The 27,295-nt window shown below is 36.0% G+C and overlaps 1 protein-coding gene across 1 annotated transcript in view; it reads left to right on the forward strand.

Annotated features, from left to right (window-relative positions):
• Positions 1-27,295, forward strand: part of LOC121429660 — a 34,322-nt gene continuing 7,027 nt past the window's right edge. The window contains exons 1-4 of the mRNA XM_041626807.1: positions 1-367; positions 2,732-2,932; positions 16,568-16,732; positions 20,831-20,941. Of these exons, the coding sequence (XP_041482741.1) occupies positions 293-367; positions 2,732-2,932; positions 16,568-16,732; positions 20,831-20,941 (552 nt within the window). The 5' untranslated portion in view covers positions 1-292. The remainder of the gene's footprint in view (positions 368-2,731; positions 2,933-16,567; positions 16,733-20,830; positions 20,942-27,295) is intronic.

Consider the following 27,295-nt stretch of genomic DNA (forward strand, 5'->3'; position numbering starts at 1 on the left):
GACGTCGAGACCGAGAACGAGCTGCAGATGGTGAACTGATATTTGTCTCGAGATCGATCGCCTGTGTAGTCTCTTTATGTTAAGACTCATGCATCACCATGTCACGATGGAATGATATAAAATATGAGAAATAATGTCTTGAAATTGAAGCTACCATATCAAGGTCCCTGGATTATCTTGAGCTGAGAATGTTCAGCTACATTCAGCAATCAAGATATCTTCATTTTGCGGATGTACTTTGCCGTCAGCTGATTTGTGATTTTGCTTGTTCTGATAATAAACATACATAAATATGACGATTTACAAGACCGAAGCACGAATCTATTCCCCGAAGGCTGTTAAAGATATATCATCACAGCCGCTTGAGGTAATAATTGTTGGTAATAAAGCTGTATAATTGTGTAGTTAAATTGAAAAGTTGAGTTGTCTTGTCGATGACGATGGTGTGTTTGTCGATCGCTGTAATGAAGTGCGCAGCGCTCTTTCCAGATGGAAAATGCAATAGACATTACGCCACGTATGGTGCGGTACCTGACGCGAGCGAATTGTTGTTTACGCAGCTCTGTAGACTAACACCATTTTCTGTGATGCAGTATTCGAATCGCCCATGAACTAAATCGCCGGGTTTAGTGTGTTATGTGTTAGTTGTGCACATAAATAAGATTTGGAATCTAGTCTGGGCCTAGGCCCTGACTAGTTATTACCAGTAACTTGGCCTAAGGTGCATGGTCATGTTTTTCCATATTTCATTTGCAAAAATTGCATAATTTGCGATTGCATTTCATAAAATATTGCAAGCTGCATGCACATGCACATATTTGATTTGTCAAAAACTAGTCTAGAGTACCGGTAGCTCTAAATAATGTGAAAAAAGTGACCATGACCTGTCCAGAAAAGAAATCTAGATCAAAAGCTTCAGTCTCCAGAAGAAAACTAAGTCTAAGGACAGTTATTCCTGTCCAAACAAAATCATTCAATCATGTGAAAAATGTATTTTGTTTTGTAGGATGCAGAAAGAATAATTTAAAGTTGCAAGTTACACATGTCATGTAACTTTAAGTTGAGAACCAAAATGATTTTTTGTTATTGCTCACAATTGAATGAAAAGAAATTGAAGAAAACTTTTGTTCGGTAGAACTGAAGTCTAACTTTTACTAAAAGTTTCAGAAGATCATCTTATTTTGAGTTATTATTCATTTACTGATCTGATATACGGTATATCTTTCAATTTTGTGAATGATTTTAGTACTCTTGAATTTGATTTAAAATTTTCCTTGGATCATGTTGGATAGAAAAATAGAATAATTCTTTAAGAAAGAAGTAATTTCAAAGCTTAATGAAGTTTTAGGATGATGATGACACCAATTTCACCAAGTCAATGATAACAATAATTAATATTTACAGTATGATTCAGATACTATTTATTTACCAACAAGAAAATATGTGTTCTCTTCAATTTTCTTTTTCTTCTCGTCATGCTCATTATTCTGAATCTGAATAGTTGGATCAGCAAAATGCCGTTGGGAGACACATCCACACTAAACGTGGATTTATTTTTTTCCTTCTCTTTTCCTTCTCTTTTATTTACACTATAGTATTATATGTACCTTTATATTTGTTTGAATAATATATTTAGGGATCTATTTATCTGAGAAAAAATTATTTATTCAGTTATTCATATTTGTTAAAAGATATTTTTATGTTTAGGTCTGTTTGTATGTTTGAGAAAAGATTTTAAAAATTTTTCATTTACTTATTTATTTTTTTTTATATTGATGATCAATGGTAATTGAAATAGAAGTTTATTGTTAATAATGGAAGTAGTTATTGTGCCCACTTGGAATTATTACTGGTATGTTTCCAAGGCTTGTTACAGAAAAACTTGTTTGGGATAGACAACATTTTTATACTTCTCAGGCTATTTATGTGGGAAGCATCTCGACCTATTACATGTAGTTTCTCTACAAATGAATGCTTTATAGCTATAACTTGAAAATATGATTAAACAGCTGAAGTGTTTGGAATAAGCATTTTTATTGAGTCCAAATTAATTCCCCTGTGTAGCCCATATTATAGATCATGCAACTGCAGTGCTATTCAATAGACCAGTCCGTAGTTACTTCATGGGCAATTTTGGTCAAATGACCTTTCATTTCTTTCATCATAATAGGCAGATTTCAAAGCAAAATATTGTGTAAGCTTGCCTTACATAGCAGGATGAAGAAATTGAATGGACCAGGTGACTAGAATAGCACACCAATGAACACTTAATGAAGGTATTTGTTGCATTCCTACTTTGAATGCATATCTTAGCATGTTGCACAATGTACTTGACAAACTGTGAAATACCAGTCGTTCGTGGAAGCATTGTTGTTTTTTGTGGATGTAAATGAAAACGACAATTCAAAAGAATATATGAATAATCAAGACATCAATGTTGGTGCTTATCTCATTAGATTTTAAAGCACCATGTCACTTTAGTACAAATGACCTTCTGATCATGCGTAGAATCTTTTGATCATGCGCAGAAAGGAACTACGAACTGGCTTATTATAGTGATTACATTAGGTGCATTATTTAAAGGTTTTATTTTCATGTATTTCTGTGATTGTAATCATATTTTCCTAGTTTCTCCCACAATTTATAAAAAAAAACAATTACCAGCACTTTTAAAGTTTATAGATTGTAAATGTAATTTGCATACTCTTGAACCTTCTTTTTGAATTCCTAGCAACAATGCAAAGATTGCGAAGACATCGGGTGCAATGAAGCAGACTGTCAATTTGACTGTGACTGCGAGACGGGGAATACAGTGACGGTTGTGCGCCGGCAGTCAAGGCCGTGCAGTACTTGGGCACTGGGCGCCATATGTACAGTGACGGTCGGGTTGTGTATTGTCTTGGCAGGTTTACTCTATGTGGCAACTCGATCGGTAAGTTTAACAAATTGTTTATTTGTTTTATTTATTTTTTTGGGGGGGGTGTTGTTTACAAATTGAATTCAAATATTTTGTATAAATATTTTCAGACAACAACACAGTGAAGGGCAGACAATTAGAAACTTGTGCGTTAGACCATAAAAACAATGATTTACATCATGGTTTAATGCACCGACAGGGTTTTTATGTTTGTAGTCAGACACATATTTGTGGCCATACTGTATTGCATCTATGTTTTTAGAAATGAGGTTTTAATAAAGTTTTGCCGTAGTAAAAAATGTTTAAATTCAAGTACTTGACAAGTAGCATCAAATAGAATTTGATTGACTTGTAAAGAATGAAGGTCCCCTCCCCCAACCCTTAAAAAAAAAACTTGGAAGTCAAAACTATATAAAATTCAAACGATATCCCCCAAAACGGAAAAAAGATAAAACAAAAGATATTGAAAGAATAAGCTAAAAATCAAAATCAGTAAATGAAATAAATACCGTAGACCTTTGGATGTTAACATGTACATGTATGTCGTTTGTTTTATAATTAATGATTGAATGCGGACAGATGTTGACTGAATGTAAATGTACATGTATGATTAGATTGGAAATGTAATGGAAAAAAAAAGAAGATACGACTGATTTTTTTGTTTGCTTTCTCGAACTTTGGTTCATCTATTGGATACTGAAGAAGTAGGAGAAAATACCTGAAGCAAAACATCTACCGTTCACTCAAATGCTGTCTCTTTGAATTATGAGCATTTCTTTTTCTAGTCCTAGAATACCATACACATATACTACCAGCATACATCGTAAAACCATTTCATTTATTGATTGTTTTTATTGAAGCTTAGTTTTTATGCCCCCATCCATAACGGTTTTACAAATTTACTTCTTGATATTATTAGAGTCTTGAATAAGAAATCAATAGGATTGTGAAATAGTGATTAGGTTCATAAAATATTTGTACTGACTGATGGAAATTTATTTTCACCTCAATGTCAAAGAAGAAGTAGGGTTGGGTATTTCTATAGCTCTCCAGTCGTACATACATGTAAAAACCATGATGCTTATTGTTCACTGGAGTAAAGAGAGACATCACTATATATGTACATACACTGCTTTGACAGCAAGATATACTTTATTTGCTCATAAAAATACATGTACATGATAAAATTCACACACAAAATGACAAAGTACACAAAGTAATTAATACATTGGATTAAATTAAACTAAACACTAAACAGGCAATTTCAATCATGATGATGAGTTGGTTTAATAGAAGAAAAGCAGAAATTATACAGAAATATATTGGTGGTGGTTTGATGCAAATCTGTCAAAGAAAACAGAGTTTGATATGAATTGTTAAAGTTTTTGTTGAGATATCACAGACGAGCAGCTCCTCCAGACATGTCCGTCGTGTGAATGTGAAACACATATTTTTATGTACATGTACCTTTAAATTTCTTTAAAATTATAATTTTCTAAAAAAAAGTGAAAGTGATTTTATATGACTAGGGGTAGGAATTTATCATAAGACATCAGTTTATACCTTTTCACCTATGTTTGAAACTAAAGTCATTTATATTTAAAAATTACTATAGTTCAAGCAAAGATGACAAAGGGAAAAAGTGTTTCAATAATAAAATTTTTAAACTGTGTCAAAATATTTAAAATGTTCAGTATGACATTAAGACTGCATGTGCATGGGTATTAAGATTCACTCATGTTAAAACTGTAGTACATAATAAATGGAGACTTTTGTTCATGTGATAAAATGAACACCTGGAGAATGGTGTCAGACTGGTTCATTGATCCTCAAGGAGTGGAGATGGTGCATACATGTACATTACATGACAACTATCCTAATGGTTTTGAGTTTGTATGTAATTGTCAACCTTCATACTCTGATCAAACTATACAAGTGTGGCTACATGGTCTGAACAAGGAAATGAAAATTTTCTTGATACAAGATACAGACAGGATATTTGTAATCAGTATGACCCAGGCACACGTGTGTACTGTTATAAAACAAAACAAAAATGGAGGTGCCTTGGGGGAGTGTAATAAATTGAAGAGAAGTTCTAAGAAGATAGGAAATAGCACCTTCAGACATTCATACCCCTTTCAGTAACTCATGATTTTTTGGTCCGCACCAGGCCCGCGCTAAAATAGTCCGCACCAAGCGATAAAAATTGCTTTCAGTAACTATAGCAGAGCCGCGCCACTTTTACGATCACCCTTTCAAAAACTCGGGCACGTAAGGGCAAATTGTCATGGTAACTGAACACGCCATATACAGAGCGGAAGTGCTCCGTCTTCGCTGAATATTCGCGCGGTAAATTTGATGTGCCGATGCGGAGGCACGGCCAGAATTGTGTGACCTTTGACCGTGCGAGGAATTTTGGCCGGGGCCTGATGCTGCTATCGTTCATAAACTCTTTGGTCGGCGCCTGGTGCGGGCCTGGCGCTGGCCTGGTGCTGATAAAAGCAGCACCAAAATAGCCCGGGCCTGGCGCGGGCTATTTTGGCCCGCGCCATTCATAAACTCAAAATTTTACGATTTACATGTAGCCCGGGCCAGCGAGTTACTGAAAGGGGTATAAGTTTTGCTGAGAACAAACCCAACTGTACATGTATAGGCAGGCCTACATGTATACATCAACATCTGGTACATGTATACGGCCATGCGTTTTGAGTTGGGCCCATTTCCGTTACAACTCAAATTTTCTTCGAAAATCGCACCATTTTATAAAATTGTATTTTTTTCTTATGTTTGACATCCTTTACCCATAAAAGTATATATATTCTGAAAGGAAATTGTCTGAGGAATTCAAAAATGCAATCAGAAAAGGCATAGGGTAATGTCATAAAAAGTTAAAGGTCAAAATATGTGGAAAACTGTGAAAAAAACATACTTCCCAATAAATCTGAGAATCAGATAAACTTTACACCCTATAGGGAAATAACATGCATATTTCAACTCTTTAGAGTGAGACCTTTCCAGTGATATATAACTTGTTGGGGATAACTCTACCAAAATAACTGGGCGCAAACGTCTTTTGAGACCAAATTTCACATCACAATTTTTGCGGGTTAATATGTATCAATGCTTGATTTACCCCTAAAATATTAATTAGTCTTGCCTTTAGTTGCATAAATACACTTGCAAACACTAACCAGTATATTATAATATATTTACTGTGGTTATTATGAATAAAAAATGATTTTCATTTGACTCAAATTGTGGGATTCGTCACCTCTTGGCTCAAAGACCGGTGGACCACAGGTTGACAACTGAGAGTCAGGTTTAACATATAAATATAGGAAAAATGTGAATGCACAATGAAAAGTTCTCATTACTGCTTGAGCTTATTTAAAATTAGTGTAAACAAAAACAACTGACAAGTTATAAATTTTTCATTAATTAAAATTGCATAAAAGGTGTATTTATATCTATTATGTTACCAGAGTAATCTGAAGATTCTGACACAAAGTTATCACTATCAGTCTACGCTGTCAATATTGAAACCATGAGGTCATAATTATTAAAACAATAGATTGATTTATCTCTGAAGCCTTTAATTAGTTTGTGCTTTTCTATTTGAAATTTATGCAGCTTCTAAATTTTATTCAAGGTGTAACCCACAACTGTATTTTATCTCTCCTCATTTCCTATACATCAGACAGTCAGAATATCAATCATGTTAATTTCATGTTTTACATCAATTAATTATACTAATTAGCTTAATTAGGTACCCTTTAAACTGAAAAGTTCAAATTTGACCCACTTATGATTGAAGAATAAGCTAGTGAGCCCCAAAACTATTACATATTTAAGTACTGTGATGTTACACATTTAGTTTCTTAATGAAATTAAAATTCATGCTCCCCTCGTCATGCTCCCCTCGTCTACCACCATGCAAAAATGGCCAATTGATGTTACATAATTGCTAATTACTGGTAAACGAAGTAATCTCAAGTATTTCTTTTTCTTTTAAGTAATTGGTATAAAGATTCCCTTTAATATGATACCAAATATACCCATGTAGCACATGTATTTCAAGTTTTATACCATTAATTATTACTGTGCTTGTCGTGCAAATGTAACGATACCACCTATTTGCGGGCCCAACTTAAAACGCATGGCCATACATTGTAATTAGGCAAAATCTGTGTGCATTATACATTGTACATGTACTACATGTATGCATGTAGGTTTATTTCCAGTTCGTCTATGCATGTACATGTAAACGCCAATTCGTCCAATTGCCAACTCGTCCACTAGCATTTGGTCTACCATCAGTTCGTCCACTCACCTACAAGTCTACAAGTTTCATTTAATCTAAAGCCATTCCTCCTCATAACCAGTTGGTCCAATAGCCATTTAGTCTATATACCATTTGGTCTAATGAAACTAAAGTTAATTGTGCAGAAGAAGGAAAAGAAAATGGGTATTAGACCAACTGGTTGTTAGACGATATGGGAATAGACTAACTGATGATTTATAGACAAAATGATGATTGGACCAAATGGTTGTTGGACGAAATGTTGGTGGACGGAATGGCATTAGACTAAATGAAGGTAGACCATGTGGTAATGTAGACAAGTTGGCAGTGGACGAATTCAGTTGGCAATTTACCTTTGGATCTACATGTACATGTACAGTAGGCCTACATATGTTGATGTTGGACAGTGAGAAGTTTTCTCAAATTTGGAAGCTCAAGAGAAAGTGGGTACACATACATGTACCTAAATTTTAAGCCCATTTCCATTAAAAAAAATGAGAAGTGGTTCTATTTAAAGAATTTTTTTTGACACAATGAATGTCCACATACACCCACAGGACCAGAACCTGTTTTTATTTCATATTTTTATGATTCATACACCATTATAAAAATGGAGTGATGAACTGGAACAATAATAATTACACCCACTTTGGGGGTATTTACCAAATTAAAAAGGGGCTTTAAAACTTTATTGGACTTGTCCCTCCAAATTAACTTGAGGCCCATCATGCAGTTTACATTGTACACACGATTGGTTTCAAAATATTTGAATTCTGCTTGCTATGGGGGGGGTGCTTCCAAACTCAAGAAGGAAAGAACTATTTATTGTTCAATGAACCACATGTGTTGCTCAATAATGTCATTGTATACTGTATCACCATCATCATCACGGATACACAGCAACAGAATGAAAGTTCCATAACGATGTGGTTGGTCGGGTGTACATGTAGATGCAACATTCATTAGTTATAAAGAGCAGCCTTAAATTTGTCAAGGGATTGGATTGATGTAGTGGCAATTATCCGCATTTTTTTTTAATGCGTTCATTAACTCACAATCTTGTCCCGATGCTGCTATTATGCGGATAATAGCAGCCTCAAAATAATGCGGATAACTCTGGTCCTCGCAATTTTATGACCAAATTATGCTTCTACATGTATTAGCCACATAATTGGGTTTATGAAAGGGGTATTATAAAGGGAAGGTTGTTCCAGTCCAGTATGGTTCTGGGCAGGAATGAGTACAGGTGCCTATCATCTTCTGTTAATAGCCCCCAGTTCACCATTAAAAAAAAATCTATAACACACACAAAAAAAAAACAGCACCCAAACCAAATTAGCTCTCTATAGGTGGTTTCAGACCGCCTCGAATTTCACCAGTTCCAGGTATTCTCTGATCAGGAAATTTACCCCGATCAGAAAATACCAGGTATTTTGGTAATGTGAAAGCAAACTACGCGTAATTTCCCCGAAAGAAAATACCCGCTAAATAGTAGGTACTTGGCGAAATTACAAGAACTTTCGGGGGGATTTTTCCAAGGTGGCAGGTATTTTGGCAATGTGAGAGCAAATTACGGGAACTTTTAGCCCAGCGTGTCGTTAGGCGCGGTGGCGTGTGTGGCTGCTGGGCTAGTGATTTTGAATCTCGCGCCTTGCCTGCTTATCAGACCACACTGCACATGCTCGTAACTTCGGGAACTTATCCCGAAGGATGTGTTTCTTGGCGGTGTAAAATTGTGAATGCAGGAATAATTAACGGGTATTTTTTAGCCTTAAAAAGTTCTCGTAATTTAACGGGGATTCTTGTGATCGAGGCGGTTTGAAACCACCTTATTTGTCCAACCATGGATCCTAGTAGGATCCATGGTCCAAATGGTTCAACTTTGCTATTGCCAACTACATGTACATGTACGCCTTCTGTACGGTATCATGTGCAGGGCTTTCAACATGTAATTCAAGTTGGGTTTCGAATTAGGTCTGACCTGAACTACTAAAAGTAGGTCATCATGGCCTAGTCTGCTGTGCAAACCCTTCTCTCAAATTAAAGGTCTGAATTAAAAGTCTATTGTGTGGACACTCACTTATTGATCAAAGTTTCAATCAGGGTCTGTGCCTGCAGACTACAGTAATCTCATGGCCTTGGGTGCCCTTTCTATTGGCTCATTGTCCCTTTCATAATCCCCTTCAATAGCCTTGGATATTATAGACCCCTTTATATTTAGTTTTCCTTGTTTGTGCTTTGTGCCCTAATTTTAGAATAGTGCCCTTCCCTTGAAAATATTGATATCTGTTGCCTGGCCTATCTTTAATACCTAGACTTACATGTACATGTTTACTCTGTACAACCCACTTTGTATGAAACTTAATTTTCCCATCCTTTAAGTACATGTACATGTATTTCATCAGATTTCTTTTTACATTTAAGTCTTCAGTGACCTCACATGTACAAGTCTACATGTAGTACAAGCAGTGCTTTTTAAAGTTGTCACCCCCAGTGCATGGCATCCAATATGAATTTCATGATGTGAACATATCGAAAATTGAATCTAGAATTATACTGACTGTGTTGGCTACATTATTATTCCTATAGATATGTACCGGGTACATGCACAGGTGACAAAGATAATGCACAATATACATATACATGCAGACCTACATGTACATTGTAGTTCTTATCAATTATCAGCTCGTCCAGACATTCAGCTGGTATTTTTGTGAACAGATCAGATATCATGTTGTGCAGTGGCATAATGAACTGTGTCTACATGTACATGTACCTAATACTTTGCCTGACTGCAGCAATAGCCTATGATGCATACCGTATATATTCGCTATACAATCAGAGTAATATTTTTTATTCCAATATCAAGTCTGTGCATCTCTATTTAGTAATCATCAAAGCATTGTTTAGCCTATCAAAATTGATTATTGAAAATGCAAAAATTTTATTTAAAGATCCACATGTGGTGCCATTTCACTGCCCAACAAAGTCAAAATTTAGCATTAACAAGTCTACTAATATGTACATGTAGTGACACATCCACACCGTACACGTTCTTACAATGAATGTTGTCAAATCCATTTCTGTCCTAAAGTATCTTCCCCGAAAAATCAAGCAATTGACCAGCGCATTATGAAATTGAACTGTTTGAACCCCCCAAAAAAATTATATGGTCCAACTTTATTATGCCTCAAAATTCTAAATAAAAAAATGTACATGTACAGTATCATTTTATTTGTTTACAACACACACACAAAATTGAGAAATAGAAATAGCTCGGGGGAAGGGGGGCAGTCAAATATATTGCTGTTCACACGCATGACCAAAAAATGCGTTTAAAGGGGTGTTTTTTTTTCAATTTTGGATGCGGGCCACACTTGAACTTCTTAGGGTATCAAAAACACCGATTTTAGAAAAAAGGTAGTTTTGAAAGACTGGTTAATGGGCAATCACAGGGCCAAACGTATTTAGGGTATGTTTTTTTCTGAAGCTTTTTTTTTTTAAGACTAGCCAAGCGTATTTAGGATATTTTTTCCCCCTAAGCTTTTCCCCAGGCTCACATTCTGGTGACAACTTGTTAAGGGTCCAAAATGTGTGAATAAAACCTGCAAAAAACTTGTTTAGGGGGTTATTTTGCACACACAGAGAAACTTGTTTAGGGGGGTGTTTGGAAATAAGTTTGCCACGCGTGTGTATTGATTGCCCCCCCCCCCCCCTGGGAGAAATAGTCAAATGAGACAGTTTGATTTACAGTCCGACCTCTCTTATCCGGACACGTTGGGACCAACACCAATCCAGATAAGAGACTTGTTCGGATCTGGGAGACCCAATATTAAATACATGCAGCTGCCCCCCCGATGGTAGCTACAGGTAGATTATAGTGAGTGTACAGACAGTATTCACTGCAATGTCATTATAGGCGTTTTTTTGTGTGGAAATGATTAAGGAATACATCGAGCATATCTCGAAAGAAAGAGAAAAGCACTTGATGGAACAAAGTTAAAAAATTAGATGATTTTTATACTGACTGTACACGTACATGTAGGCTCAAGCATAATAGGTGTCTGTAATGCAAGACGAGTGTAGTTTTTTCCCTGAAAAAATAAGGCACGTGATAAAATGGTTGCGCTGTGCCCTGATTTACTGGAAAATTTATCCTGTCTGTTAAAAGTTCTTTCGGTAATTTTGGTATACGATGTTCATGTACAGTATGTACACGTACATGTACATGTAGGTAGACTACATACATGTACAGTGTATGTGTATTGGAAAATGTACCGTACATGCAATCAAACTGAGATAATAGCGTAGGAATTCTGATTTTAGTTGAAATCTCATTTCCCCTCATACTAGATTGGAAAAAATAAAAAATCTCTGCAAGTGTGCATCTGGATAATAGAAAGATCCGGCTTTTGTCTATGCCAGACTGTACATGTACTTTGATTGTATAACACCTTTTATTCAAAGGCTGTCTACTGTAAACAACACTTAAACTGTAAATCTGTAATATGCTTTTCACAAGCTGCACTTTTTTTCCTTAACCCTGGGGAAATTAGTAAGGCTAAGGGGGGGGGGGGTCTTAGCCCCCACCAATTTCCCAGGGTTAAGTCTACATTGTAGCCCACTTTGTCTTCACACTACAGTTTAGCAAAGTGGGCTAGCATGGTAAATAGTACTTACCGTACTATCTGGCCCTGCAAAAACAAGGTTAGCTGGCTTATTGAGGTGCAAGCACTACAATTGCGGTGCTTAGAATGAAAAAAAAAATAGTATACATGTACATAGGGTTAAGGTTAGTCCGGGGTTAAAGATACATGTAATATGGGGTTAGGAAATACATTGTGAAAAGCGTATAGAGGAGAAGACCTGTGAACTATGCTGAAAATCAAACAGTTCCAGATGTAACCGGGCTATTATGAAATCAATAGATTGCAATCAATAGATTGCATCAATAGATTGCATTTACGTAGTATTATATGAACAGTATACTCTATTCTTGTTTTTTCACTAAGTTGCAAATTGTGATCAGTTCTGCATCAATGAGTACATGCTTCAAATATGACTGGAGAAAGAAATTGTGATAGATGAAATGCTGTGTTTCATTTGTTATGAAATACATGTATTGTCCTTTTCAATTTGATTTTGACAGGCAATTTGAAATATGAAATAGACTGTTGCAACCCATTCACAAACGTCAATGAGGCATACTACACGTAGTTGCACACGTATGCATTCAAACAAAACTCTTCTTGAAATAAGAACATGCATACATGTATGTTAAAGTTGAAATAAAGAATTGTACAAATTATCAATTGTGTTCACGTAAATACAAGAATTCTTTTTTAATCAAATTGAAAACGTTTGAATTGAATATTACATTTGGCAGACAAAAACGGGTAGCAGAATTGAGTACATGTACATTTGTACAATTTACAATATCGACAATACATATGGATTTTGATGCAGTGTACATTACATACTGTACAACTCGAAAGAAAAACAATATCAGGCTAAAGATCACCATTTGGTTTCAAATAGAAAGATGGGGAGATTGCATACTGTATTTATAAAGAAAAGATGGGGGGGAACTAAAATTGACATTTAATACACAAGGGTGAGTTTGAAACACCTAAATTTGCAATCTTCACTTTGCATGCTCTGAAAGTATCCTATTCAGAATTCAAGTTTAATTGACTAGTTAATTAAAGCCAAGCCCACCTGAACAAAGAGTTGATTTGCATAAACAGAAAAATCCAACAAGCATAACACTGAAAATTTCATTAAAATCGTATGTAAAATAAGAAAGTAATGACATTTTAAAATTTCGCTTCATTTCAGAAATCATTTATATACACATCCTGGTCTGTATGCAAATGAGGGTACTGATGACAAATCCACTCACTATTTCTTTTGCAATTTGTTGTATGTAATATTCCAACTTTTCCCCTTGTCAAGCAAAAGAAAGTTTTTCGTTCCATGTTTTTTACATAAAAATGGTAATACAATATTTTTTAATCTTTCAATAAAAACAAAAATACAAAAAAAAAGTTTTATTCCTCCCTGAACGTGAAGACTTAACATTGTTTAAACATTTTATGGTTATTGTGAAATTGGTAAAAATTGAAACATTGTATTCCTAATTCAAACAATAAAAACAAAAGAAAAAGTGAGTGAGGGACATCGTCAACTCTCTCATTTGCATGTCACTGAATTACTATTTTGTGAAAAATATGCGAAACTTTAAAATGTCATATTTTTTCTTATGTTACAATCCGATTTTTGATGAAATTTTCAGCATCACACTTGTTGGATTTTTCTCTCTCGATTAAAATCATTTTCCTGGGGGGGGGCTTGCTTTTAACTATTGACAGCCAGTTGTGAACTTTTCAACTGTGCAGTTGTGACACTTGTATTAAGTCAATACAGTAGAGGTTCAATTTACCACTTCATCTGTCACCAGAATCATATGTAAAGTCTAGTAATGATACATGTAAATAAGACAGCAGTCTTCTTTACTATTGAAAAATGAGGAGAGACCACAGTAAACATCAGAAACATACAATGTAAACATCATTCTGACATTTTATGTTTACCATAATTTTATCAGAGTTAAAGGTCAATTCCACCCTAGAAAAATTATGATTTGAATAAATAGAGAAAAATGAATCTAGCATAGCGCTGAAAATTTCATCAAAATTGGATGTACATGTAGAATAAGAAAGTTATAGTATTTTAAAGTGTCACATATTTTTCACAAAACAGTGATAGGCACAATTCAGTGACATGCAAATGAGACAATCGATGATGTCCTTCACTCACTATATTTTCTTTTGTTTTTTATTGTTTGAATTATGCATTATTCTTTTCAAACTTAAACAATGCTTGCTTCCCATATTCAGGGAGGAAGAACTCATTATTTGACAATGATGAGAGAATTAGAATATTTCATGTTTCATATAAAGAAAATACAAAAGAAATAGTGAGTGGATGAAGTCATCAGTCTCCTCATTTGCATACCGACCAGGATGTAACTGTTTTGTGAAATGAAGCAAAACTTTAAAATGTCAGATTTTTCTTATTTTACATCCGATTTTGATGACATTTTCAGTGTTATGCTTGTTGGATTTTTCTCTTTTTATTCAAATCAAATTTTTGTTCGGATGGACTTGTACTTTCAACTAAACTTTATACCAACTTTAAATTTAGTCTGAGTTCCATGTACAATACAGCAGAGCTGCCAAGTAGTACTGATTTTCAGTATTTAGTACTGAAAAGTGAGAAGAATACTGATAGTTTCATGTAAAATACTGATTTCTAAAGTTTCAGTTGTATGTGTGGTCCTATGGTATTTTTTTAAAATACTGATTTCCTCACCGAAATACTGATTTTCAGCTTCAAAAATACTGAAATGTTCCTTTTCAGGTTGGCAGCTCTGATACAGAGTGCAGTGTATACGGTAGTATGTTAATGTTTCATTTTGTACTGTAGATTGGCTATTAAATACACAAAGGCCTACATGTATTTTATGAACATGTACATATTTAAGTTTATTTGAGCGTCTTTGACCTTATCTTTCCATTGTTCTACATGTATTGTACTTCTATTCAAATAGCCAATTGTTGATTATTAACTTCCCTTCAAAAATGATTTTCACTGTTAAATAACAAGTTCTTTGTACCATAATGGAATACAAAGAAGGTAAGATTCCCGACCCGATGACTGCGTGGACTTCCTTTTCCATTGTTTTTATTGTCTCATTTTCAAGAACAATGAGTCAAATGACTTCTGTGCACTTTTACTTCAGTTTTTGATAATTTGTGTATGGGGTTTTTTTTCCTGTACGTATGAGGATAGGACCATTAATATCACTGACCTCTTCACTCATTTATTTTCAATTTTGTTTATTGTGTTGTTAAAAATATAAAGGTCATGAAATGTATGTATACATGAAGGTGATAAAAATGTGAACCTACTTGTAATTTTCCCCCTACATGAATTAACATGACTGCCCATGTCATGGTTAAATATTTGTACCTGCAGGGCTCGAATTAATCCAAGGCCATCCAAGGCCATGGCCTTAGATGCCCTCAGAAATGGCCTTGATGCCCTTACAAATATTTGTAGACTTAAGGCCAAAATAACTGCCCTTCTTTGCTGTGGCCTTGGTGCCCTGCGGTAATCCAGTGCATGTGCCCCATTGAAAAGTGCATTTGTTATTGATGCCCTTTTTTTGGTGGCCTTGGATGTCCCATAAAGTGAAAACTGCCTGCCCTTTCCCTTAAGTGCCCTTTTAAAAAATGGCCTTGCCCCTTTAAATTCTTAATTCGAGCCCTGTACCTGTGTATGTACTTGTACATGATTTAAAAATATTCTCTACAATTGTACAGTATGCCCTTGTTGTGTAGCCTACAGTCATTTATCTATTCATCTGTGTACATTAGTGCTGGACGATATTTGATCTTGACGTTTGCTCAAAATTATTGCCAGCAAAACATCGCTGAGTCTGGAAATTAATTTTCATTTGAGCTGCAAATTTTCTGTGAGAGCAGGGAACTGGGAAATGAAAGTAGGGCTTTAATTTGATTACTTGTCTGTGAAGAGCGAGCATTTGGGTACAATATACATGTACATGTACATTATTATACAAAGTTCTGAGTTTAAAGCAATACAGAGCTGCATTTATGTTCAACAAGTAGTGATTGAATTTTCATAATTGACAGTATTTTGGGCATATTGTGTTAATGTGATATATCAGCATAATAGATTTTTTTTTTTAAATATCGCACAATTTTGATAATATACAAAATCACCCACCACTAGTGTGCACTTTGCCACTCTCGACCCAGGTGCTAAATGGGTACCTGGTGGGATGTGAAAGTCATTGTAGCTTGTCCAGTACTGTGTGCGCGTCACTGGCAACTGACTTGAATACTCTCCAGGGAGTGGAGGATGTGCATACATTGTGTGCAGGAATGACTGATAGAATCCGATGACCGGGGTGATAATACATGTACATGTATGTACATATATGTCTCTAAAAAAGCGATTTAGACACATCGTTCCTATGTATTTCATAAAAGCAAATTATTACGTTATCAAAATCAAATACCACTAAACACCAAAAGACTAACACTGTGTAAATGTAAATATGATTCATATGTACCTAATTCTTAAAGACGATGAATGCACTAATACTGTACATGTTGACATGTATGTCATGCCTATTAAATAGAGACATCTGTACATGTATCAATATCAAAAGCAGCAGGAGATTTCATATTTTCGCTCTGTACTGTTTTATTCTTACAGTCTTTTCTCAATGTTCTTTTCTTCCTTTTGTTATTCTCAAGACGATGAACCCGGTGTACTGCCAGTTGACCTTCCCTCCCGACCCGGTCGTCAACGAAACCTGCGAAGAGACCATTGGAGTCCAGGAGCAGAAGCAGATTGAAACCATTGACATCCCCAAGTTCAACAGCAACCATCACATCACCGTCATGGCAGACTTTAGTGTGGTGAGTATACACCTAGACCCAGTAGCAAACACAGGATTTTTGAAAGGGGGCCAGGGGGTTCAAGCTGAATGAAATGTTGACATCCCCCCTCTCCCCCCAAAAAAGTTCTTCAACAAAACTTTGGGGGGGTTGGGTATAAAAAAATTTGAAGGGGGTGGTTGAACACCTGTAACCCCCCCCCCTGCGTACGCTACTGCCTAGACCCTGTTCACATTCATCTTCCTGAACCAGTTCCAACCAAAGAGATAGTGGGACTGACAGTGCAAGCAATCTTTGAGACTTGTTCCAAAGACCTTATTCAGGTTTGGTTAGAATTGGTTTAGGGATTTTTGAAACTGTTTTGAAAGATGTTCTTCACATTCATTGTTCTAATCCAGCCCTGGCTGAAACAGATTCAGTGAGACCCAATTTAGTGTGACCGTAAATGCTCAAACCAGCTTTTATATTACAACTGTTGTAACTTTGCCATTATTGCAACTACCATGCTAACAGAGTTCAACATCAAATCACCGTCAAGGCTTCCGTGGTAGTTACGATAATCGAAGTAAGTATTATGTAAGTCTTCCTGAAATGTACCCCTGGATTTCAAGATCATTTTCCTATTCACTTTCCTAAATCCGCTCTAATTAAGAGAGATTTCATGAGATTTAGTGAGTGAATGCTTTTAAAAAGCACTCGTCAGAAGCTATCTTATTCACACTGAACTGGTAACCACCTAGTTTAATCAGTCGTAGTGTGACTGAACTCTTCAATATCTTTGGAACCATTATTCAAAACCATGTCCACATCCTGGGTCCAATAACACATAAGTTAGCAATTAATCATACACTTGATTTTCACGATTGATTGTACATTGTAGTGAATGCAATCAATCATAGAAAAATATTCTACGATAATTGCTAAGCTTTGTGTTAAGGGCCTGATTCTGTGATGAACACATCAATGTCTTTGTAACTGGTCTCAAGACCTTGTTCACATTCACTTTGCTGAACCATCTCTACATGTAACTGAAGTATATCGCATTAGAATTAATTGAGTGTGACTGTGAACGTGCAAGCAGCGGATTCAGTTGGAATCAAATGTGGGTGTAGACATTGCAAACAATCTTCAGAACAGGTTCACAAATACCTTGTTCTCATTCATTTTCTTTCAAGACCTTGTCCACAATCTTGAACCAGTTCTTATCAAACAGACTTGATTTGAATCAGTTTTTGTGTGTGTGAACATAACAAGCATTCTTCAGAACTAGTTCTCCAGAAGACCTTGTTCACATTCACTTTCTTTAAACCAGTTTCCACTCAGCACATTCAGTTATAGCATTGGTAATTAAAATGTGATTGTAAACACTCAAGTGATCTTCTGAACCCTTTTTCAAGAACACTTCGTGATGCGGTTTAAAGATCGCATGAACTAGTTCACGTGTGACTGTAAATGGTACCATTTCAGGAAGCGATCTTCTGCCGGAACTGTTATAATGTACTTAGCAGAAAATCTGTATGTATTTAGAGTCAAGACATTATTTGTCTTCACTTTCAAGTCACGTATTTTGAACAAAGCAATGTTATCAAAATGATTATGTTACAGGTTATATTCCGGCATAGACTTTGGTAGGAAGTCCATGATACCAGCTAGCAGATTTTTATACAAAAAAAGCATGCAGTATTAAAAGCTAAAGTTTATTACATGTATTTGAATCATATCAGCATACCGTTTTCCATTTATTGGCTGTTTATCAATACAGATTATTTCACCTACTTATAAAGAACACTTTCCCCGATATGTATGATGCAGAAATAATATTCTTGAAATTATCAAATTCACTACTACAGTGTAGCACCCCATGTCCTTTCTTTCAGTCTGAAATTAGCAACAGTCAAGTATCAAAATTACAAGTCACGCATTGGCCCCTTTGGAGTGATCTGAAGGCCTCAGTGATTAAAAATGCTTCTAAAAAGAAGTGGAATATAATCATATAGGGAATTAGGGATATTACGTGACGAATCAAGGGGAAATGGAATCATACAGAATTTCCAAAAGGCTGGTCCAGGGAATAACTTTCCTGGTATTGCATTGCAATTTGCTCCACATTTGTTTAATGACTGCTACACATACTGTACAAGTCATTTGTATAGCATATTTTTACGTAGAATTGTACATGTACATGTACTTCTAAATAATACCTGTATGGTAAAAAGCTTCCAGGGCTTTACTTGTCTTCATATAGGGGGTCATGATGTTGAACCAAGTGCAAATATCCTGCTCTTTTTGTGATGGCATGATCATAACAAGCATGGTATCAACTTAAAGAGAATTAAATGATCTTTTGAATGATATCAAATATGCATTGTGTAAACTTTGGAGTTGGGAAAAATTAATGGCCAAACACAGATTTCCAAACTTTTTTGAGGGGTTTATGTGTTTTTGGAATTTAGTTTTCCATTTTATTTTTAGCATCCTAACCTTATTATACTTTTTTCTCTCTCCTTTTGTATCTTGTACATGTACATGTGTAGATTAGTATATCCTATGTTTTATGTTAATTATCATAAGTATTACAGGACCCTACTCACAAGCTTTGCTTTTAAAGGGGTCCTAAAACCAATTTATCTATGCTATTATCTAATTGATGTATGTTTTATGTACTCATTTACGTTGTATGTATATCTACATGTACATGTAGTTTGATTATGATGTGATGTTTTTGGTTTTGAATAGATAAACTTGAACTTGAACATGATTCAATAATTGGGAGCTTTTCTCTTATGAACAAAAATGATATTCAAATTTATAGAGCAAAATTATTCCCTGTATGACATAAACATCCCCTCTGGGTTTTTTTTATAGTGAGCCTGTCAGGTTGATGGAATGAGGGTTCGGACAGTGCTAGTTTTGTAACTCTAACTTGTCAACGCCTTGACTTGTCATTCTCTTTAGATCATTAGCACCTAAAACAGAACACAGGCCTACATGAATCATTCATGTAATTTTATTGAAATCAATAGGTGGTTTCAGACCGCCTCGAAGTTCGCCAGTTCCAGGTATTCTCTGATCGGGAAATTTACCCCGATCAGAAAATACCAGGTATTTTGGTAATGTGAAAGCAAACTACGCGTAATTTCCCCGAAAGAAAATACCCGCTAAATAGTGGGTACTTGGCGAAATTACGAGAACTTTCGTGGGGATTTTTCCAAGGTCGCAGGTATTTTGGCGATGTAAAAGCAAATTACGGGAACTTTTAGCCCAGCGTGTCGTTGGGCGCGGCGGCGTGGGTGGCTGCTGGGCTAGTGATTTTGAATCTCGCGCCTTGCCTGCTTATCAGACCATACTGCGCATGCTCGTAACTTCGGGAACTTATCCCGAAGGATGTGTTTCGGGGCGGTGTGAATGCAGGAATAATTAACGGGTATTTTTTAGCCTGAAAAAGTTCTCGTAATTTAACGGGGATTCTTGTGATCGAGGCGGTTTGAAACCGCCTAATAATGAGGAAAGGAAGAGATATGTGTAGCGCCAGGTAATCATCCCTTTACTGCATGATACATGCACAGTGTATCTGTCCAGAGCCTGGAAAAGTACTGACCTGGATGCAAAGCACCTGAATTGCATAAATGGCTTTTATTTACTCAGTATCACATTACAGTCTCTCATGCCTTCCCGATAATTCAATATTTTTTTTTTCACTATGCTGCTTCAACTTCTCTGCTTTCCGGTATATGTTAATGGATATTATATATTTAAGAGAAAACGTTTAACTTTCACAGAAGCAGATCTAGGAAAGGAAGGGGGGGGGGGATCTCCACCCTTTCTCTTGGTGGCTATAAAAGACCCCTCTACTTGTCTGTGCATAATGTACATGTAGCCTTGATTATTATCAAAGAATAGATTCACTGATTTTGTATGTTGGCTGCTTCACAGACAAAGAGTTTGGAACCTAGTCTTCAATCTAGACATGGTTTAATTGAATAAAGTGTCAATTTTCAGTCTTTGATTGAAGACTTTTATAACAAGAACCTCTGCTTTTCTTTCATGTTGGCTGTTATTGATGGTTGTGATAAAGTACCGTATGTATTCATGGTATCTATTTTCTCTTTCTTGACTCAGCAAATTACTGCTTTCCGTGACAACGAAGACAAGCGGTGCTTCCTTATGAATCACACAAACTCCCTCTTTGAGAGCCCAACAAACGTACTCGAGTTCATCAGAGGTTACAAGGTGAGTCAAAAAAATGTATGTATAACAATTATGCTTTTTAATTATTCATCAGTGTATACAAGGTGGGTAAAAAAAATGTTGCAAACTAATATGAACCAGGGCCTGTCTTACAAAGATTTAAAATTGATCCAATCAACCATAACTCTTTAGAAATCCATCAGTGTTATAATTTTTTTCTACAGGAAATTAGCAAAATATCCTTTGTAAACAAACACACAATATTGTCAAGAAATCAATGAATTTATGGATAATATACATGTACATTCATATCTAGAAAATGTTTTGAACAAACATGCATTTTTTATGTTGACTTTGCTGGCTTTCCATTGTTGCAATTAATTGGATCAATCGCAACTCTTTGTAAGCTGGGCCCCAGGTGCCATCACCAGTCCCCAACTAATCATATCTGATTTTTTAGAGTTGCGATTGATTTAAACTCTTTCTGCAAGAAAGAGTTTAAATCAATCGCAACTCTAAAAATCATCCGCAACTTGATTTTCAACCAATCAACAGCGCACATTTGGGACTTGCGGTTGATTTTTTGGTTTGCGTTTAAATGCAAATCTTTCTGCAACGGGCCCCTGGCCATATTCCTATTAAACTCATAATGCATCATTCTCATTTATAGTGTAGTCTTATGATATAAATCCACTTGAATGGTAACATACCAATTCATTACATTCATGCAGCAATTATTATGTTACCAAGTAGCTTTTAACAAATACTTTTCCTGTTGAAAAATTTTGCTTTCTCTATACATTTGAACAAAATCATAGGCTAATTTATTCCCTGAATGATTAATACTATAGTATCTGAAAGTTGCATTCTAATACTAGCTTTTATCACACGGTCTGCAGACCACGCAGCGTTCATTTCCCCTTTCATAATTACATACATGCTTTCAATTTTGATGATTTTAATGCATAAAACTCCTCTTTTGAGAGCCCAACTAAACCGTGCTTGAGTTCATCAGAGGTTACAAGGTGGGTCAGAAAATGTGTAATGATTACACACAAACCCTCTCTTGGGGTTTCCACATTCATGGAAAATCCTGGATAAATTTTTGGTCATGGAAAGTCGGGGAAAAGTTAGGGAATTTGGAAATTTGTGAAAAGTCATGGAATTGTGCTCAAGATGATTTTTAATTTTGGGTGTTGGTGAAATGAAAATGTTACCCTGGTCAGAAACAGCCTATATACATGTACTAGTAGCAGATAACAGTGGAGGCTATTATAATGTGTTTGGAAACCGTGCCAGAAAGGAAGTCATATAAGGGCAAGTCCAAGAATTCGCGCGCGTTACGTATGGGACATTTCAGAGGCTTCAATGACCTGAAAAATAGTGTTAATTGACTTTGATTAGATTGAATACCCTCATGATGGTAGACATCTAGGAGAAGAATAATCATGGAAAAAATGGTGGCATATGACCTCGACCTTGACCTTTTAGAGAGAAAAGATGGGCCGTTACGTATGGGACGCAGAAAAAAGACGATTTTTAAAACAATTTTTTCAAGTTGAGAATTCTCTGAAAGTATTTCATTTGACAACTTGTAACTTAGTGTGATAGAAGTCACAATACTCTAGTATATCTAAGGCAAGTTTCATGTCATAAGCCAAATCCCTCTAATTACAGACTCTAATTAAACAAATTAATGACATGTTACGTATGGGACAGTTACATATGGGACATTTTGTCCCCATAGAGAACGTACACAATTTCCCCCATAATTCAACAAATTGAAATAATTTAAAATATGGAAATAACAGAAGAGTTTCTATCTTTTAAAATGTTCTATTGAGACATATTTGATATGACTGAAAAGGAAATTAGCCATTTCAACATTTTTCCCTTGTTTTTCATGGTTTCATGAATTTCTTATGTATTTCTATTGTTTTTTATTTTATTCATATTTTTCCATTTTCACAATATTTTCACTTCAATAGTTTTCATTAATCAGTATTCATAACAAATCAGTCTTTAAAAACTAAAGAAAAGGTAAATAATCACTTTTTAGAGCACTCTTGAATTTTTTTTTTCTCCATTCACTTTGTACACAAATCTCCCCATTGACATTGTGTGTAAATGTCCCATACGTAACATGTTGTCCCATACGTAACAATTTTTTAATTAACTTTTAATTAAAAAGTAAACTCTATTTTTGAAACTTTTTGGGGTATAACATTTTCATACTTTATAAATTAGAACTTCCCAGAGATGCAGCAATGCAAGTATTGTATTATGAGAAATAACTTTAAAAAACATCCTCAAAATGTTACGTATGGGACATTCCATCCTTGGACAAGACCTAATTTGCATAATTAATTAGATGACATCACATTTTTTCCCCCAAAAGTAATAAGATGTTAGGGGGTCCATGTCCCACCTATGACTAAATCTCACAAGTTTTGTTTTTATTTTCTATGAGTTTTTATAATTGTCCCATACGTAACGCCCATTTTACCAATTATGCAAATTAGGTGCCCCAAATTAGCATAAATATGCATATTATCAGATTTTTCTTAATGAAATTTTAAAATTTAACATTTGGGCTTTCTTACCCCACCAAAGATAACTTCTTAAATTAAAGATGAAATTTTGCCTTCTAGGGTGACCTTTTCTTGGACTTGCCCATAAGCAGCAATTTAGTCATGGAAAAGTCATGGAATTCTGTTTCCAAATTTCTGTGGGAACCATGCTCTCTTTGAAAGGCCAACTATCATGCTTAAGTTCATCAGAGATTACAGGTGGGTCAAACGAATGTACAGCAATATTGCACGTACACCCTCCTTGAAAGCCAAACTAATGTGCTTGAGTTCATCATAGGTGTACAAGGTGGGTCAAAAAGAATGTATGAAAATCATAAACAAGCTCCTTCTTTGAGAGCCCAAGTAGTATGCTTCAGTTCATCAGAGGTTTACAGGGTGTGTAAAAAAAGAAAAAAGTATACACAAACTCCCTCTTTGAGAGCCCAGCTAATGTGCTTATTTAATCAGAGGTTACAAGGTGACTAAAAAAAATGAGCAATAATTGTATACAAATATGATTTAAAGAGTGTTGTAGGGAGAGAGCCCAGTCAGAGCTACCAACTGTTCTGAAAATTAGAGCTTGCCATGAAGATATGACAGAAATATGTCCATTTAAAGTATTAATTCAAGTAATTTTGTGTGAGCAAAATAGTGGAATTATGTGTATTATTACTTTGTAGATCTAGAAGTTTAGCATACATGTATGTAGTATATTCATACAAGTTGTTGTAAATTGCATTGTAGTTTGTAGAGCAAAATGAAAATAGTTGGGCATTTATACTCAATGAGGATTGTTTAATAAAGAATAGCGAATAAAATGGGATCAATTTAGAAGGTAAGAATTCAGATGGAAAAAATACTAACTTTTCAATAGAGAAAAAGAATACTAATTTGCTCTTCCGAAGTTTGGTTGCTCTTTATTCACTTATTTCTAAAAATAAATCATGAAAATTGATCAACTTCAATCTGTTCTCCTTTCGAGTGTTGTGTCTTTTCCTTTGTTCTTTATAGGGATTGCGCCGCTATGTTGGGCTAGTCCAGCAAGCGCTCTGCAGCAGATGATGCGCACATTCACCAGCTTGCGCGTGGGGGTCTTGCATTGGCCAAAAAGAATTTCCTGATATTTTTTCACTTTACTGCATTAAATCCCTGATAACAGGTGGGTAAAAGAAAATCTAATGAGTTTTCGTTGCAGTAAACAATGATTTAATGAGACACTCTGTGAAACCGGTTCCATGACATTTGCTCTGGCGACAATTACTCAGAAGGAAAATCTGCATGTAATAAAAGCCAGATAAATCTTAACCTCCATGAAACAAACATAAATGACTTTATCTTTGTATGCTTCTGAACCAAACACTCTTTTACAATCCTAACTCTAGAACCATATGCCCTCTGAGATATTAAGACTAGAGCAAATGTCACAGGAGCATTCATGCATGTGGTGTCATTGTGAAACCAAGGTTCATTGTCACTATTACCGTGATTACACGCTACCCCGGCTTCCGGGTCTAACCCGCGAGGCAAGTCTGGCTCGCCTTTTTTCTGCATGTAATCGTGATTGCCTTGCTCCGCGCCAGAGCCGACTCGTCTTTTTTGCTCCATCAAAATAGTAGGATCAGTCCCATTCATGTGAGCTGCGTGTGTGATGATCATGATATGCAGCCCTTATTAGTAATATTCCTGAAAGGTTTTGAACAAAAAAAAACATATTAACAAGCTAACGGCTTTGCTTTCATTTCGATTTCGATCCATGGGCACCCATAATCTGCCTCACAGAGCAATGTGGGTGTCTGCAAAGTTGTATCAACTGATCCATGTTTTTTATTCTGAAAGCCGGGTCTGATCCGCGAGTTGGGGCAGTGTGTACATGGGATGCTGGATCATCCGCGGGCCGAGTCTGCTCCACGAGTCAAGGTCTGCCCCGCAAGCTGGTGTAGTGTGTAAACACAGTATCTATCATTGTAAATGTTGATCTAGATCTGATACAGTTACATGTATTTAAACTGTACAAGTTAGGTTGGGAAGGAGCAGTGGACTGGTTGTCAAAGGCGAATGGGGTACATTTTTATGGGCACGTGGGAGGCGCGATAGCTCATTCGGTAGAGCAGGGGTTTCAAGTTCTGGTGACCTGGGTTTGATTCCCACTTGGTGCACTAATGCCCTTTGGTGAGACAATTATCCTCATTACAAGGTCCCTTGGAGATGACCTTAAGCTGTTGGTCCTATGGTTGCTTGTTTACAAGCATTCATGCTTCCTTAGCAATCGGGTAAAAAATCTCCATGTGTAAAGGAGGGATGATGGGCACGTTTTAAGAAGGGCCTTTGAATTCAAGTTGAGTGGTTCAAGGAGGAGGGGACAGCTTAAGAAGACATGAAAGCGGCAAGTGGAGGAGGAGAGTAGGAGGGTTGGGTTTAGGATGGAGAATGCACTAAGGTAGGTGGAGGGAGTGGGTAAAGGTGATTGCTGCTAGTATGAGGTGAATCTGGCTACCCCCGTTCACAGGGACAAAACCAGATTTAAAACTTTGCTCTTTGAGAGCCTTTGATTGGAAAAAATCGTTATGGATTTATAGTAACTTCTGACAACTATCTGGGATGCCGAACTAAGTATATGTAGAGCACATGTGAGTGGCAACAAATAAAAGTTCACCACATTGGGGGCCATTTCCTATGCTGTCACAACTGCATAACTCTTATTCCAAGGAAGGATGCCGTCAAAGCAACGTTTCTCTTTACAAGACTTGACTACCGATCCAATGGAACTTTGACCCGGTACTGGTCTGAAGAATTCTAAACAGGAAACTTATTTTCTCTGTTTGTTTAAACTCCTGCCTGAACTCTGCAGGAAAGTTATTTGCTGGTATAATGCCTGTCTGGTATATAACCAATTACTGTACATAGGAAACATATTATGTCTGCAATCAGGCAAATTGGCTGACCTCGTAGATGACAGAAAGTACTATGGGGTCTTTTTTTTTTAAAATCAATTTTATACCCCTTTCATAAACCCAATTATGCGGCTAATAGCAGCATAATTTGGTCGTAAAATTGGAGGAGGACCAGAGTTATCCGCATCATTTTGATGCTGCTATTATCCGCATAATAGCAGCATCGGGACCAGATTTTGAGTTTATGAACGCATTTCCAAATAATGCGGATAATTGCCATGGTGCGGTCACAAGGTCACCCTTTTCCAACACAACCGCATCGGAGGGGGCGTGTCCAGTTGTCATGACGATTATCCGCCTTTTTCAGGTTGGGCGCTCGTAAAAATAATGCGGCTTATTTTCGGAGTTTGTGAACGCAATTTTTATTGAATTATCCGCATTACTCTTAGGCGGCTAATTGGAGGATGGGTTTAGGAAAAGGGTATTAGTTTTAATATGGAGAGAATGGCAGAGCGGGGATTCGAACTCACCAACCTTACAATTATGAGTCCAATGCTCTATTAAACCGCTAGTCCCCAGTCCCTGTTTATCAACAGGTGTGCATATTCCCCGTTTGTATTATACTTTAAAAAAACTTTCAAAATGTGCATGTGAATCTTGTTGTATCTCATGTAGACATTTTAATAGAATTGTAATGCTAATGAATTCAGTTACATTTATTTCCAAGTCTGAAATGTCTTGAGGCCTTTTCATCCATTCAGCATGTTTGTATACTTTTATTGTATTTGATCAGAGCCCAGTGGTGCCTCTATCAATTAGTGAAGATAATATAGAGTACCGAAGTGTGACATCAGTTGCCATGGTGTCATGGCGGGCTGGTTCTAAACAGAGTTGCAGCTGATGGTCTTCTATACACATTGGCTCTTCTGAAAAAT

This window comes from Lytechinus variegatus, chromosome 16 (assembly GCF_018143015.1).
Source record: "Lytechinus variegatus isolate NC3 chromosome 16, Lvar_3.0, whole genome shotgun sequence".
Lineage (NCBI taxonomy): Eukaryota > Metazoa > Echinodermata > Echinoidea > Temnopleuroida > Toxopneustidae > Lytechinus > Lytechinus variegatus.